Source organism: Bufo bufo, chromosome 1 (assembly GCF_905171765.1).
Source record: "Bufo bufo chromosome 1, aBufBuf1.1, whole genome shotgun sequence".
Lineage (NCBI taxonomy): Eukaryota > Metazoa > Chordata > Amphibia > Anura > Bufonidae > Bufo > Bufo bufo.
Window position 1 is genome coordinate 144,829,884 of NC_053389.1, and position 18,038 is coordinate 144,847,921.

An 18,038-nucleotide genomic window follows, 5' to 3' on the forward strand; every position below is an offset into this window, starting at 1 on the left:
AACAAAAGTAAGAAATAATAATTCCCTTCCTGCAGATTTACTGGACCCAGATGGGAGTATTCCAGATTTAAAGAGCATGAGAGAGAGGTTGGGAACCTCACAACTTAATAGTCTACACTATAACCTTGTTGCAAATGCATTAAGGAGGGTAATGTCATTAGATGTTCAAACAAGAGAGCCATCCTGGTTTGAGAAGCTAATTACATTAACCCAGATCCCTAAAAAACTTATACATAACATTAGTCAGAACCTCCTCCATGAGGAAATTCCAAGCTCATTATACTTTCTGAGGGAATGGGAAAAAGATTTAAATGTTAAGTTTACAGAAGAAGACATTAAACTGATTCTAGCGTCACCAAAATGGTCCTCGAGATGTGTAAACATACAAGAAAATACGTACAAGGTAATCTCTAGATGGTACCTTACTCCAGTCAGACTAAGTCAGATGTATAGCAACACGTCAGATAAATGCTGGAGATGCCTAAAAGACAGAGGCCTGTTTCTACATATATGGTGGACATGCCCTATAATAAAAGTGTTCTGGTCACAGATCTTGGATAATATCAACTGCATTTTAGAGAAAAAACAGTTGAAAATTCCCAACCACCCCAAAATTGCTCTCTTAAATATCTTACCAAATAACTTGACCTCCTATGAGAAAAGTTTACTAAGAGTTCTTCTAGCGGCAGCCAGACTGCTTATAGCTTTTAACTGGAAAACACAGGGAAATTTATCTAACACTCAATGGCTAGAAAAGGTAGCCTCAATTTCCAGACTGGAAGAATTATCACACTGGGAACTGAGGACCCACAATAAATATAAAAAAATTTGGCTTCCCTGGGTAAATTGGATATCCTCTGGGGAAAACACGCAACTCGTTCCCACTTGATCAGCACAGAAACAGTGAACTCTAAGTCCGGAGTTACCTAACACTGAGTTGTGGGTCTTCCACTCTCACCCAATTTATAACTAAATTTCAACCACACTATTATTTAATGGTACCTCCCCCCCACCCCATCTCTCCCCTCCTCCTTTCACCCTTTCACCCCCCAATTTCCTCCTCATGGTCCTTTCCATCTTTTTTGTTTATATGTTGTTTATATGTTTGTTTGTTTTCTACATTATCAGAAGTTCTTTCCGCTAGCAGGCATAGCCTTCTTGAGCAACCTCCTTCAGAGTAACTTTCTTATAGCCTCATGCTCGGCACCCTCTTACGTGTCATTTGGACAGGGCACCCATGTGAGAGATGGATGCTTAAGTTCGTAAACCTGAACTGTTCAGTGTGGGGGAACTGAGGAGTGCTGACCATTGGGCATAGTGTATACTCAAACTCTATGTCATTACTGTAATCAGGCACAGTGATAAGTTAAGATGACAAGTATCTCCTTTTTTCTGATGCTTTAGACCTTTGCTGTTGCTATCTTTACGGGCATATAAGTCCCTTGTATATGACATTGAGTGTGCTTAGAATATCATGACATGCTCTACCATTATAAGTGCCTTATTTTGCTTATGCGGAATGTCCCGCGACTTGTGTTTGTAATTCTCCTTCTCTTTGAAAATCAATAAAAAGAATTTAAAAAAGAAAAAAAAAAAAAGGATCATGTGAGACAGGTTTTGACGATCCTTCGGGAGAATAAATTATATGCTAAATTGGAGAAATGTTTGTTTGCGGTGCAAGAGCTTCCGTTCTTGGGATACTGGCTTTCTGATTCTGGTTTTCGTATGGACCCCGAGAAGGTCCGGGCGGTTCTGGAATGGGACCGACCAAAGAATCAGAAAGCCTTGATGCGGTTCTTGGGGTTTACAAATTATTATAGAAAATTCATTTCGAACTACTCTACCATAGTAAAACCTCTCACTGATAACACCAAGAAGGGCGCCGACGTCTGTCTGGTCGGATGAGGCATTGCAGGCCTTTTCAGGCTATTAAGGAGCGTTTTGCGTCTCCTCCCATTCTGGTGCAGCCGGATGTGTGTCAGCCATTTGTAGTGGAGGTTGATGCATCAGAAGTGGGGGTTGGTGTGGTGTTGTCACAGGGTTCATCTCCTGGCAAGTGGGTCCCGTGTGCCTTTTTCTCCAAGAAGCTCTCGGTCGCCGAGAGGAATTATGTCGGATGTTGGAGATAGAGAGTTGTTGGCTATCAAGTTGGCCTTTGAGGAATGGCGTCACTGGTTGGATGGGGCGTCTCACCCCGTTACGGTATATACAGACCATAAGAATTTGGCTTACCTGCAATCTGCCAAGCGTCTGAACCCTAGGCAGGCCAGATGGTCACTGTTTTTTACCAGGTTCAATTTTGTGGTTACCTTTCGCCCAGGGGTCAAGAACGTCAAGGCAGATGCCTTTTCTCGCAGCTTTCCTGGGGGAGGTGATATAGAGGATCCTGCGCCGATTTTAGCGGATGGGTTGGTGGTCTCCGCTCTATACCCTGAATTGGAGATGGAGGTGTTGGGAGCCCAGGAGGGGGCTCCTGGTTCTTGTCCCCCAGGAAGGTTGTTTGTTCCTGAGGGCCTGCGATACAAGGTGTTCAAGGAACATCACGATATTGTCCTTGCTGGACATCCTGGTGGTAAGTCCACCTGTGATCTGGTGTCCCAGAGGTTCTGGTGGCCAGGGTTACGTAAGAGCATTGAGAATTACGTGACAGCCTGTGAAACCTGCGCTCGGTCAAAGGTTGCTCATACTCGACCGGCTGGTTCACTTCTTCCATTGTCTATTCCGTCTCGTCCTTGGACGCATTTGTCTATGGACTTTATTACGAATCTGCCGAGTTCCTCCGGGAGAACAGTGATTTTGGTGGTAGTTGACCGTTTCAGTAAAATGGCTCACTTTATATCGCTAACTAGTCTGCCTAACGCTAAGACTCTTGTGCAGATTTTGTGGATAATATTGTGAAATTGCATGGTATTCCTTCGGATGTGGTCTCTGATAGGGGCACTCAGTTTGTCTCCAGGTTTTGGAGGGAGTTCTGCTCTCGGCTTTGACATTCAACTTTCATTCTCTTCGGCTTTTCATCCGCAGTCGAATGGTCAGACGGAGCGTACTAATCAAAACCTGGAGACCTACTTGAGGTGCTTTGTGGCTGAGAATCAGGAGGACTGGTCCTCATTCTTGTCCTTAGCAGAATTTGCGTTGAATAACCTGGAGACCTACTTGAGGTGCTTTGTGGCTGAGAATCAGGAGGACTGGTCCTCATTCTTGTCCTTAGCAGAATTTGCGTTGAATAACCGTAGGCAGGAGTCCACGGGTAAGTCGTCATTTTTTGGCGCATACGGTTTCCATCCTCAGTTTGGTACCTTTTCTGGGACTGGTTCCTCTGGGATGCCAGAGGAGGAGAGATTCTCTTCTGCCTTATCCTCCATCTGGCGGAGGATTCAAGGGAATTTGGAGAGGATGGGTGATAGGCATAAACGAATGGCTGACAGGAGACGTGTGACTGGTCCGGACCTGTGTGTGGGTGATCTGGTGTGGTTGTCCACTAAAAATATCAAATTAAGAGTGCCATCTTGGAAACTGGGTCCAAGATTTATTGGCCCGTATAAAATTTCTGCGGTGATCAATCCTGTAGCGTTTCGGCTGGATCTTCCGCAGACTTGGAGGATCCATGATGTGTTCCACAGGTCGTTACTAAAAAAAATACGTGAAACCGGTGGAACCATCGCCATTGCCTCCTCCTCCTCTTCTAGTCGAGGGAAACTTGGAGTTCGAGATCTCCAGGATTCTCGACTCTAGAATTCTTCGGGGTTCCCTTCAGTACCTGGTGCACTGGAGGGGATACGGCCCTGAGGAGAGGATGTGGGTTCCGGCTCTAGATATCAACGCCAGCCGATTGGTGAGGGCTTTTCATAGGTCCCATCCGGATAAGGTTGGTCCGGGGTGTCCGGAGGTCACACGTAGAAGGGGGGGGTACTGTCATGCCCCGCCCTGACTATGTGCGGAGGTCGGCCAGAATTGCAGCACGAGTTTAGTGTTTTGTTTTGGAGCCGTGCTGGATCCGCCTCCAATCAGGTGCACTGGGTGGGGTCATTAGTTTAAATAGCACTCCAGCCCAGTGCTCTGAGCGGATTATAGGAATCACTTTGGTCTTGGAAGCTAGGAAGGAAGGTTGTCTGTTCCAGCTCAGGAAGATAAGTGTGGTTTCTAGTTTGATTGTTTTGTGTCATCTCTCCCATCCAGGTTCTGTGCGAGCAGGCTGCTCCTATTTTCCCTCTTCACCATCTCAGGGAATTTAGGGTGTTTCAGCCCAGGCATAGGGACACATCATACCTACCACCAAGGTCTGCATGTGGGCTGAGCAGTGCAGGGAGAGAGGTCAGGGATTAGATAGGAGGTGACCCTTCCCCTGCCTCTCGCCTAGAGCCTGGTTGGTGGTTTATCTGTTTGTCTGAGTGCACGTCCGCCGTGACAATAGGCTCTACAAAAAACGCAGTGCTCGCCCGATCAGGCCTGATCTTGTGCGCACACTTGCGTTCAGTCCGCCCCACCGCAGTGACAGAATTTTTTTTTTTATGATCACTGCAAAAACACCATAAAATCGCTGCGGTGCTATAAAAAGATCACTTTTGAGGGGCATGGCGAGTTCATAGAAGATTTTTTTTTTTTGTCACAAGTTAGCGGAAATTGATTTTTTTTGTTTTTTTGTTTTTTCTTACAAAGTCTCATATTCCACTAACTTGTGACAAAAAATAAAATCTCACATGAACTCACCATACCCCTCACGGAATCCAAATGCGTAAAATTTTTTAGACATTTATATTCCAGACTTCTTCTCACGCTTTAGGGCCCCTAAAATGCCAGGGCAGTATAAATACCCCACAAGTGACCCCATTTCGGAAATAAGACACCCCAAGGTATTTCGTGAGGGGCATGGCGAGTTCATGTAAAATTACATTTTTTGTCACAAGTTAGTGGAATATGAGACTTTGTAAGAGAAAAAAATTAAAAAAATAATAATTTCCGCTAACTTGTGCCAAAAAAAAAATATTCTAGGAACTCGCCATGCCCCTAACGGAATACCTTGGGGTGTCTTTTTTCCAAAATGGGGTCACTTGTGGAGTATTTATACTGCCCTGGCATTTTAGGGGACCTAAAGTGTGAGAAGTAGTTTGGAATCCAAATGCATAAAAAATGCCCTGTGAAATCGTAAAGTTTCTCATTGGAATTTGGGCCCCTAGGCTGCAAAAAAGTGTCACACATGTGGTATCGCCGTACTCAGGAGAAGTAGGGAAATGTGTTTTGGGGTGTATTTTTACATATACCCATGCTGGGTGAGAGGAATATCTCTGTAAATTGACAACTTTGTATAATTTTTTTTTTAAAAGTTGTCATTTACAGAGATATTTCTGTAAAAATACACCCCAAAACACATTGCCCTACTTCTCCTGAGTACGACGACACCACATGTGTGACACTTTTTTGCAGCCTAGGTGCGGAAAGGGTCCGAAAGTCCAACGAGTACCTTTAGGCTTTACAGGGTTGCTCACAATTTAGCCTTGCCCAAAATGCCAGAAACAGTAAACACACCCGACAAATGACCCCATTTCGGAAAGAAGACACCCCAAGGTATTCACTGAGGGGCATATTGAGTCCATGAATGCATAATGGTCAGACGGAGAAAAAACATAAAAAAATCAATTTCCGCTAACTTGTGCCCCAAAAAAAAACTTCTATGAACTCGCCATGCCCCTCACGGAATACCTTGGGGTGTCTTCTTTCCAAAATGGGGTCACATGTGGGGTATTTATACTGCCCTGGCATTTTAGGGGCCCTAAAGCGTGAGAAGAAGCTTGGAATCCAAATGTCTAAAAATGCCCTCCTAAAAGGAGTTTGGGCCCCTTTACGCACCTAGGCTGCAAAAAAGTGTCACACATGTGGTATCGCCGTACTCAGGAGAAGTAGGGCAATGTGTTTTGGGGTGTCATTTTACATATACCCATGCTGGGTGAGATAAATATATTGGTCAAATGCCAACTTTGTATAAAAAAAATGGAAAAAAGTTGTCTTTTAGAGAGATATTTCTCTCACCCAGCATGGGTATATGTAGAAAGACACCCCAAAACACATTGCCCAACTTCTCCTGAGTACGGCGATACCACATGTGTGACACTTTTTTGCAGCCTAGGTGGGCAAAGGGGCCCACATTCCAAAGAGCACCTTTAGGATTTCACAGGCATTTTTTACACATTTTGATTTCAAACTACTACTCACGCATTAGGGCCCCTAAAATGCCAGGGCAGTATAACTACCCCACAAGTGACCCCATTTTGGAAAGACACTTCAAGGTATTCCGTAAGGAGCATGGCGAGTTCCTAGAATTTTTTATTTTTTGTCACAAGTTAGCGGAAAATTATGATTTTTTTTTTCTTACAAAGTCTCATATTCCACTAACTTGTGACAAAAAATAAAAACTTCCATAATCTCACTATGCCCATCACAAAATACCTTGGGGTGTCTTCTTTCCAAAATGGGGTCACTTGTGGGGTAGTTATACAGCCCTGGCATTTTAGGGGCCCTAATGCGTGAGAAGTAGTTTGAAATCAAAATGTGTAAAAAATGCCCTGTGAAATCTTAAAGGTGCTTTTTGGAATGTGGGCCCCTTTGCCCACCTAGGCTGCAAAAAAGTGTCACACATGTGGTATCGCCGTACTCAGGAGAAGTTGGGCAATGTGTTTTTTTTTTTTTTTTACATATACCCATGCTGGGTGAGAGAAATATATCTCTCTAAAAGACAACTTTTCCCATTTTTTTTATACAAAGTTGTCATTTGACAGAGATATTTATCTCACCCAGCATGGGCATGTGTAAAAAGACACCCCAAAACACATTGCCCGACTTCTCCTGAGTAAGAAGACACCCCAAGGTATTTCGTGATGGGCATAGTGAGTAGATGGAATTTTTTTTATTTTTTGTCACAAGTTAGTGGAATATGAGACTTTGTAAAAAAACAAAAAATAAAAAAAATCATCATTTTCCGCTAACTTGTGACAAAAAATAAAAAATTCTAGGAACTCAATATGCGCATCAGCAAATACCTTAGGGTGTCGTCTTTCCGAAATGGGGTCATTTGTGGGGTTTTTCTATTGTCTGGGCATTGTAGAACCTCAGGAAACATGACAGGTGCTCAGAAAGTCAGAGCTGCTTCAAAAAGCGGAAATTCCCATTTTTGTACTATAGTTTGTAAACGCTATAACTTTTACCCAAACCATTTTTTTTACCCAAACATTTTTTTTTTATCAAAGACATGTAGAATAATTAGTTTAGAGAAAAATTTATATAGAAATGTCGTTTTAAAAAAAAAAAAATTACAACTGAAAGTGAAAAATGTCATTTTTAAAAAAAAATTCGGTAAATTTCGATTAATAACAAAAAAAGTTAAAATGTCAGCAGCAGTGAAATACTACCATATGAAAGCTCTATTAGTCAGAAGAAAAGGAGGTAAAATTCATTTGGGTGGTAAGTTGCATGACCGAGCAATAAACCGTGAAAGTAGTGTAGTGCAGAATTGTAAAAAGTGGTTTGGTCATTAAGGATGTTTAAGCTAGGGGGGCTGAGGTGGTTAAAGGCCAGTAGTTTAGAAATGCTGGCATTCAGGTCCAGGGATCGAGGGTGGCTACGTGGGAATTTACGCTTTCTCTCAAAGGTTTGTGAGATGGAGAGTTGAACGCTTCCGTGTGACATGGTGGAGATGCTTGGTGACGGAGGTGGTGTTGTTGATGGCACATCCTCTGTTTGCTGGGCGGCAGGTGCCAACATTCCTCCAGAGGCGGAGGAGGAAGAGGCCGAGGCAGCAGCAGAAGAGAGAGCAGGAGGGGCCTGAGCCCTTTCTTGGTTTTGAAGGTGCTTACTCCACTGCAGCCCGTGTCTCACATGTAGATGCCTAGTCATGCAGGTTGTGCTAAATTTCAGAACGTTAATGCCTCGCTTCAGGCTCTGTTGGCACAGCATGCAATTCACTCGGGTCTTGTCGTCAGCACATTGTGTGAAGAAGTGCCATGCCAGGGAACTCATTGAAGCTGCCTTTGGTGTGCTCGGTCCCTAGTGACGGTGGCCAGTAGCAGGCGAACTGTTTTGGCGACGGCTTCTCTGCTTTTGCACCCTGCTCCCTTTTTTGCTACGCTGTTGGCTCGGTCTCACCACTGCCTCTTCCTCCGAACTCTGAAAGTCAGTGGCACGACCTTCATTCCATGTGAGGTCTAGGACCTCATCGTCCCCTGCATCGTCTTCCACCCAGTCTTCCTCCCTGACCTCCTTTTCGATCTGCACACTGCAGAAAGATGCAGCAGTTGGCACCTGTGTTTCATCAGAGACGTGCTGAGGTGGTATTCCCATGTCCTCATCAGGAAACATAAGTGGTTGTGCGTCAGTGCATTCTATGTTTTCCACCCCTGGGGAAGGGCTAGGTGGATGCCTTTGGGAAACCCTGCCAGCAGAGTCTTCAAACAGCATAAGAGACTGCTGCATGACTTGAGGCTCAGACAGGTTCCCCGATATGCACGGGGGTTATGTGACAGACTGATGGGCATGGGTTTCAGGCGCCACCTGTGCGCTTTCTGCAGAAGACTGGGTCATAGATAATGTGAACCTGCTGGATCCACTGTCAGCCACCCAATCGACTAGCGCCTGTACTTGCTCAGGCCTTACCATTCTTAGAACGGCATTAGGCCCAACCAAATATCGCTGTAGATTCTGGCGGCTACTGGGACCTGAGGTAGTAGGTTCAGTAGGACGTGTAGCTGTGGCAGAACGGCCACGTCCTTTCCATGCACCAGAGGCTCCACCACCACCACGACCATGACCGTGTCCCTTATTAGATGTTTGCCTCATAGTTAGCGTTCACCAAGCAAAGTAAAAAGTGGTTAAGTCTGTTAAAAATAATTAACCGGCAATAAAAACCCTGATGTAAGGTATTGCACTCAAATTTTTTTTTTTTAACTCTATATGACTATGGTATTTGTGGTCTAAATTTCACAGTAATTTATGCACGTCTAATCCCAGATGTGCAGTATATCAGAGGGTTTTTTAACCCCAGTAAGCAAAAAGCCGTAATTGTGGCCTAAATTTCACAGTCACTTATGCACGTCTAATCCCAGATGTGCAGTATATGAAACAGAGGGTTTTGTTTCACCCAGTATGCCCCAGTATGCCAAAGCTGTATTTCTGGCCTAAATGTGACATTCACTTATGCACCTATAATCCTAGATGTGCTCTATATTAAACAGATGTTTTTTTTTCATCCCAATATCTCCAGTATGAGAAAGCCGTATTTCTGGCCTAAATTTGACAGTCACTTATGTAGCGATAATCCTAGATGTGCACTATATGAAACAAAGTTTTTTTTTTAACCCCAGTGTCTCAAAGCTGTATTTCTTGACTTGCAGACATGCAGATATCCTGTGCTGGTGCACTATCGTTGCATAAAATGGCTGCCGATTATGTATTGGTATTGACTAACTGAAGGGAAAAAAGTTCGTTTTCAGTAGTAGTTGGCTCAGGGAAGGCTTAAAACAATTGTGCACTGCACCCACAAAACACATTTGCTGTAGATCGCTGAGTAAAGAAGCAGTTCTTCATAAGATTCCTCCCTGATCTCTCCCTCACAGCAGCTGCATCCTCTCCCTACACTAATCCGAGCAGAGTGACGGGCGTCACTACGTGACTCCAGCTTAAATAGAGGCTTGGTCACATGCTGCAGTTGGCCAATCACAGCCATGCCAATAGTAGGCATGGCTGTGATGGCCTTTTGGGGCAAGTAGTATGACGCTTGTTGATTGGCTGCTTTGCAGCCTTTCAAAAAAAGCAACATAAAAATCGCCGAACACCGAACCCGAACTTTTATGTAAATGTTCGGGTCCGGGTGCCGAAAAACCTAAAGTTCGGCACGAACTCTATTTTTGTTAAATTCGCTCAACTCTGATTTTGTTAAATTTTTTGTGAGCTGAAGGGACAAATAAATAGTGAATCGATGCCTTTAAAGATAGGACTTCTGCCATATATCTACAGTAGACGTCCGGAAAGGGTTAACACTCAGCGCAGTAACAGTACGGTGCAGTGATGATACAGTACAGGCTTAAGAGCAAGGAGTACAGCATTGCTTGCTAGGTGTATTATACAGCTTAGTATCTTTTTTTCTCTTCTGTTACGGTCCACTCTTTAATATGGCTTCCTAAACTGCTTTAGGAAACGTTAAAGTGTGGATGTACCTTTTGAGTTCCAAAGAGATTATAGATGATAGTTAAGTGTCCCCGCAAAAGGTAACTTTGTGATCTGTGTATTTTTCAAGGGGACCAAATGTGGAAAAACAACGTTAATAACAATAATAATAATAATAATAATAATAATAATAATAATAATAATACCACAAAATCTACAAGAACATTTAAAGATTTTGCTGCTGTCCTTATTTTTGGACATTTAGGAAATTCATGTTTGTATATTTTCTGGAATATAGATGTAATGTAGACACATAGACAGTAAATCATTGTTAATCCACAATATGTTTCAGGTTTTTAAAGATATGTTAAAAATTTCAATATTTAGAATTTTTTTTCTGCAGGTCATATTAAAGGAGATATCTTGATTGACCTCAGCATTGGTTCTATACCTCATCATCTGTATTCATGCTGTGAGTTTTTCAAAGACATCATAGTGCTCAAGGCCAGTGACCGATGCATCATGGAGCTGAAAAGATGGGTGGACGCACGTACAGGAGCATTTGATTGGAGCCATGCAGCAAAACTTCATGTAGACACAGAAGGAAACAGGTAAAGGATTTGTCCACATATTGGGGGAAATCTATTGTCATTCTTGTAATTTCTACTGCACTAAAGATATGAAGCAGATTTAGAAAATGTTTAGGCAGAATATCTTTATCTACTTTATTCTTGCACTGCTACTCTGTTTCAGTTCAAATTTAGTCAGTGGGGAAGATTTATCAAAGTGGTGTAAAGTAGACCTGGCTTAGTTGCCCATAGCAACCAATCAGATTTTTCCTTTCATTTTTCACAGCTCCTTTGGAAAATGAAAGGTGGAATCTGATTGGTTGCTATTGGCTTTACACCACTTTGATAAATATTTCCCAGTATTCTCACCCATAGGTTCCAGCATAACAATGGGTTCTGCTGAGGGGAAGCAATATAACTAGTGTTGAGCGAATCACAGTATCCGAAGTGGAATTCAATCTGAAATTTAGGAAAAATTTGATTCGCCATGAATCCAAATTTCCTCTTGCTTCATGGTAATAAATATTTTTTTCTAAAATGGTGGCTGCGGCCAAGATGCTACTGTTGGCCCGACGGTCCTGCGTCAACACATGTAGGAATTTTACACACAACTAGCTGGTTTATCTGCCCAAACAACAGAAGTGGAGCAGGAGGAGCTGGAGGGTGACAACGAAAACGACACTTCACAGACCGTGGCAGTATGCAGTAAAGATGGAGGCAGGGAGGCCCTCTGAGTCACTTGCACAAATGGCCAGATGCAGTGGCGTACATAGAGAAGTAAGGGCCCCGTAGCAAGGATCAAACCAGGCCCCCCACACTGGACTGAATGGTTTCTGCCTAAACCCGTTTTAATGACCATTAAGCCCTTTTTCCACTCCCTCATTTGCTAAAAGTTGTTCCTTTAGAGGGTAGAGTCCTGACCAAGTTTCCCCCTCCAGTAGAAGAGGAGATAATCCAAACTATGACTCTACCACTATGGTAGTTAAGCCCCTGGCAAGATGGATGCTTTCATGTTTATGTAGTGACATCCACATTGTCAGGACTCAGCAGAGGGATGACTACTGGCTGTCCATATTGCTAGACCCTCGCTAATGGTCAAAAATGGGGACATTAAGACCTTCTGAGAGGGATGCAAAAATGGACTACTATAGAGACATGCTATGTAGTCAGTTGGTTGATGCCTACTAGTTTTGATTGCAAATATTCTAATCGCAAATTTTTATCGCGAATATCGGCACTTCGAGAATTCGCGATGATGTAGAATATAGGGCGTTATCTTCGTAATCGTGAATATTCTTTTTTTTTTTTTCTTATCAGTAACCTCCCTTCTTGCTTGTGGGCCAATGAGAAGGCTGCAATATCTTTGTTAGAGCTTAGCAACATCCCTAGCAACCAATAGGAAAGTTGCCTACCCCTTTACTATATAAGAACCTCCCCAGCAGACATTTTCTGCAGTTTTTTTTCAGTTCTGGGAGAGAGAGCAGTGACATTGCTGTGCTCTGTGCTTTCATCTGGCTCATATTCCTTATCCAATTACAAGATAGTTAGTTAGCTCATATACATAATACAGATAGTTAGTGGGAGCTAGTCAGGTTAGATAGTGACATAGTGTAGCTGATAGGTTCCAGTGCAGGGTGTTAGGTAGTGTGATAGGAATTACTGTTTCTCTGCTCTCCATACATACATGCTACAGACATAGAGCTGTGATGTCACAATACTTAGTGCACCAATCAGTAATATCTACTCAGACCTGATAAAATGTGAAGTTGCATGTATTGCATAAAAAATATGCGCATCTTTAGTGCTAATTTGCGCAATCGCGAAAATAATGACTAGAGAACACGACTTCTATAATTCGCGAATTTATTGTGAATGTTATGCAAAAAATGAGCGAAATATTGCGAAAACGAATATTGCCTATGCCGCTCAACACTAATGCCTACAAGCACCATAACCTGTCCTCATGAAGGTCTAACTGGAGGGACCCTCTGCGCTCATACTCCAATGTCATGACTGTGGGGGGGGGGCAGGAGCCGTACCAGCTCCATACACAGCGACTTCAGTCTGGATTCTATGATGAGACGTTTTCTTTAGCCGCCTACTGAAGAAACCACCCAGCAGCAACAGGAGATGCAGCAGATCCTCAACCAGCAGGTGGCGGCATACTTGGACTGCACCCTGTCACCCATGATTCAAGATGTCCTATACATGAAAACTTTAAATGTGGCCGCAACTGGCCAAGATTGCCATGGGCATGCTTTCCTGCCCGGCCAGTAGCGTGGCATCAGAGCAGGTGTTCAGTGCGGTGGGGGGATGAATCGGGTGTGGATCAACCAGGATTTCCAGACGCCGGTGCCTGATGCAACAGAATAAATCATTCTTTGATGACTAATGATCATACTGTAGTGTGCTGCCACACCGTTATATTCTGCAAAATGGGCCATCGCTACTGGCCACATCCTGCAGCCACTCGCCTGACACTACCCGCCTGATACCTCTACTGCCATTCTTACAATTGGGCTTCTTGTCCTACTAATATGTACATGTTAAATGTTTAAAGGATATGCATGCCAATGGGCCTTGTTATCTCACAGCTTTTTTTGGATTTTGCTACTACTGTTATCTGCCACCATCTTGTACTGTATGCTACTGCTGTTGCCCCTCCTCCCTATTCTGTTTTGGGGGCACTATTGTCCCTGTTACCGCCACTGCTGTTGGCCCCCATCCCCAATCCGTTATGGGGCCGCTATTGTCCCTGTTACTGCCACTGCTGTAGATCCCTATCCCCACTCTGTTATACGGCTGCTATTGTTCCTGTACCTGCCACTGCTGTTGCCCCTCATCCCCACTCTGTTATGGGGCCACTATTGTCCCGGTTACTGCCATTGCTGTTGGCCCTCATCCCCACTCTATTATGGGTACACTATTGTCCCTGTTACATTACCGTTTATTTTTCTGTTCTTCTTAGGCTACTTTCACACTTGCGTTTTTACTGGATCTGGCAGGGTTCAGCAAAAACACTTCCGTTACTGATAATACAACCATCTGCATCCGTTATGAACGGATCTGGTTGTATTATCTTCACATTGCCAAGACGGATCCGTCATGAACTCAATTGAAAGTCAGTGGAGGACGGATCAGTTTTCTATTGTGGCAGAGAAAACAGATCTATCCCCATTGACTTGCATTGGGGGTCATGCCGGATTCGTCTTGCGCCGCATCCCAGGACGGAAAGCAAACTACAACATTTTGCAGTTTGCGGTCCAGTATGGGAAAGCAACGAAACGGAACGGAATGCATTTTGGTGCATTCCGTTCTGTTCAGTTTTGTCCCCATTGACAATGAATGGGAAACAAAACTGAAGCGTTTTTTTTTCCGGTATTGAGCCCCTATGACAGATCTCAATTCCGGAAAACTAAAACGCTAGTGTGAAAGTAGCAGAAGTAACAGAAAAAAATAGATTAATTAAAGGATCCTGTATTTTGAGCATCTGTAGGTCCTCTTTCACACAGTCAGTATTTTGTATCGGTATTTGGTCAGACTTATACAGGCCAAAAGGAAGTGAATCAAGACACAGATGAGATGCAAATAATTCCATTACATTTCACCTTTGTTTTGGACCCACTCCTGTTTTTGACTTACAAATACTGATGCAAAATACTGACTAAATAGCGACCATTTGAAAGAGGCCATTAAAGTCCTGCATGCATTCCTTGTTATAAAATATATATTTCAGTCATAAATGGCCAAAGCTGGTGCAAATTGAGCATAAGTACATAAGCCAGGCATGGATTCAAGTCTTTCCCTTGGACTGGAAAACAATAATTAATATTTAAAAGGGTTGACTCATCTGGACATTTATTGAATATCCACAAGATATGCCTTAAATGTTTAGCTCCTATCTCAAGAACAGGACCCCACCACATGCATGCATTGCTCTCTCCATTCAGTACTACAATACTTCCAAATATAGCCGAGTAAGTCCCCTTTCACACGGGCGAGTATTCCGCGCGGATGCGATGCGGGAGGTGAACGCATTGCACCCGCACTGAATACCGACCCATTAATTTCTATGGAGCTGTTCACATGAGCCGTGATTTTCACGCATCACTTGTGCGTTGCGTGAAAATCGCACCATGCTCCTCTTTGTGCGTTTTTCATGCAACGCAGGCCCCATAGAAGTGAATGGGATTGCGTGAAAATCGCAAGCATCCACAAGCAAGTGCGGATGCGGTGCGATTTTCACGCACGGTTGCTAGGAGACGATCGGGATGGAGACCCGATCATTATTATTTTCCCTTATAACATGGTTATAAGGGAAAATAATAGCATTCTGAATACAGAATGCATAGTAAAAAGTGCTGGAGGGGTTAAAAAAAAAAGAAAATCTCCTTCTGTCTCCTTAGTTGAATAGGACCTGTGGTGAGCATTAAGTACAGTTACAGGACCTTTGATGACGTCACTCCGGTCATCACATGGTACGTCACATGATCTTTTACCATGGTGATGGATCATGTGAATACCGGAGTGACGTCATCAAAGGTCCTGGAATGAATGCTCAGATGCCGGCAGCGCCAGCAAGTGGATTAAGGTGAGTTAAATTATTTTTTATTTTTTTTTAACCCCTCCAGCGCTATTTTACTATGCATTCTGTATTCAGAATGCTATTATTTTCCCTTATAACCATGTTATAAGGGAAAATAATTCAATCTACAAAACAACGATCCCAAGCCCAAACTTCTGTGAAGCAGTTCGGGTTTGGGTACCAAACATGCGCGATTTTTCTCACGCGAGTGCAAAACGCATTACAATGTTTTGCACTCGCGCAGAAAAATCGCGGGTGTTCCCGTAACGCACCCGCACATTTTCCCGCAACGCCCGTGTGAAAGGGGCCTAAGGCTACTTTCAAACTGGCATTTTGGCTTCAGTTTGTGAGATTCGTTCAGTGATCTTACAAGCGGTTCAAAACTGATCAGTTTTGCCCTTAATGCATTCTGAATGGGTAAGGATCCGCTCAGAATGCATCAGTTTGGCTCCGTTCCACCTCCATTACACTTTGGAGGCGGACACCAAAACGCTGCTTGCAGCGTTTTGGTGTCTGTCAGACGAAACCGAGCCAAACGGATTTCACTGACACAATAGAAAACGGATCCGTCCCCAATTGACTATCAAAGGTGTTCAAGACAGATCCATTTGGCTATGTTAAAGATAATACAAACGGATCCGTTCTGAACGGATGCATGCGGTTGTATTATCTGAACGGATGCGTTTGTGCAGATCCATGACGGATCCGCAGCAAACGCGAGTGTGAAAGTAGTCTAAGCATACCCAGCTATTTTCAGAAGTGCGATAGCAGTTAGAAAGAAACATACAAGAGCGGCTATGACTCCATTTGGTGCAATGTACATGAGGTCCTTTTCTAGTGATAGGTGTGGTTTCAAAAGGAAGAACCCGCACCTATTGGACATTTATGACATCTCATGTGCATATGCCCTAAATGTACAGATGGGAATAACCATTTAACTGCTTAAGTTATGTCCTATTAATTTAGGCCCTGGGCTATTAAATGTCTTACTTTCTCACATTTTTTGCAGTGATGAATTACAGGAGAAGAATGAAAATTTGAAATCAGCAATTCATCAAATAGTAAAATGTGACCTTGAGAAGCCAAATATCACAGGTCTGATAGTCTTACCACCAGCAGATTGTATCATCAGCGCTTGGCTCCTGGATGCTGTCTGCAAAGAGCAAAAGGATTACATCAGATCTCTCTCGAAGTTGTGGGGTTTACTAAAACCTGGAGGACACCTCATATTAATTGGGGTTGTAGATGCAACATTTTTCAAACTTAAGGAAGACAGGTTCCATGCATTCAACTATAATGAGAGGTTTGCCAGGGAGGCTGTAGAGGGAGCAGGCTTTGTTATTGATTGTTGTAAGGTTAAGGAAAGAACAGCTGTTAGTGACCTTGCTGACTATAAGGGCATGATATTCATTGTAGCTCACAAGGAGCAGTAGAGCTGAGTAGAAACTTACGATTTAAGGAACCAAAATAAACGACTTTTGTGGCGTATATCTTGTGCAGATTCTGTCGCACGCCTTGCTGCGACAGAATCTGCAAATTCTTCCCCATTCACGCCAGGTCTCAAAAAGTGGGCATGGTGTGGGTAGGAAGGCCGGCCTGTCTAATTTATCATTTTCTATGCCTGGTTTAGTCATAGAAAATGGTTTAAATGCAAGACTGCAAGAAAACTGCCTTACATTTAGAATCAGGTGGTGGATAGGACGAAATTATGTAGAGGCTGTGCTCCTAATGCCTCATTCACATTTCAGTGTTTTGGTCAGTGATTGTGAGCCAAAACCAGGTGCAGCTCTAAACACAGAGCAGGTGCAGATCTTTCCCTTAGGCCTCATTCAGACAACCATATGAATGGGTCGGCATCTGTTCCACAATTTTGTGGAAGGGGTGCGGACCCATTCATTTCAATGAGGCCACAAAAGATGCGGACAGCACCGTGTGCGGTCCACATCCGTAGTTCTGTTCCGCTGTCCCGCAAAACAGACAGAGCATGTTCTACTGCAGACAAGAATAGGCATTTCTATCATAGTGTTGGCCAAGTGGGGTCCGCAAAATTCGGAACGCACACGGCCGGTATCCTTGTTTTGCGGATCCGCAATTTGCAAAACACAAAACACTACGGCCGTATGAATCAGCCCTTATACCTTATATCTGTGGAGGCTCCAATCCTTGTTTTGGCTCACATTCACTGATGGAAATCACTGATCGAAACACTGACGTGTGAATGAGGCTTAAGTCTTTATGTCAAGAGCATACAGTGTACGTAAAGCTTTAAACCAGGATTAAAAAGAATCTGTCACCAATTTTATGCTGGCCTTTCTGAGAGAAGCATTAAAGGGCTTCTGTCACCCCACTAAACTGTATTTTTTTTTTTTTGCTTACTTATAATCCCTATACTGCGATTTATGCATACATACTGTAATTAATAATTTTGGTTCAGCAGATTCTGTTAAAAACGTACTTTTAAAATATGCAAATTACCTTGCTACCAGCAAGTAGGGCGGCTACTTTCTGGTAGCAGCTGCATCCTCCTATCCTAAAGACGCCCCCTCCGCATGTTGATTGACAGGGCCAGCGGTCGGGATCTTTCTCTGCTGGCCCTGTTTGCTATTAAGATCTCGCGCCTGCGCCGTAACGGTATTCAGTCGGCGCAGGCGCACTGAGAGGCAGACGCTCGCTCGGCCGCTCCATCCTCAATGCGCCTGCGCCGATGATGTCACATTTACACCCGGCGCAGG

General features: G+C 43.6%; 1 protein-coding gene across 1 annotated transcript in view; it reads left to right on the forward strand.

The window, feature by feature from the left end:
• LOC120999287 (nicotinamide N-methyltransferase-like) overlaps window positions 1–16,756 on the forward strand; it is a 118,084-nt gene extending 101,328 nt beyond the window's left edge. Inside the window, exons 2-3 of the mRNA XM_040430160.1 lie at window positions 10,556–10,763; window positions 16,316–16,756. Of these exons, the coding sequence (XP_040286094.1) occupies window positions 10,556–10,763; window positions 16,316–16,739 (632 nt within the window). The 3' untranslated portion in view covers window positions 16,740–16,756. The remainder of the gene's footprint in view (window positions 1–10,555; window positions 10,764–16,315) is intronic.
• Window positions 16,757–18,038: the final 1,282 nt, after the last annotated feature.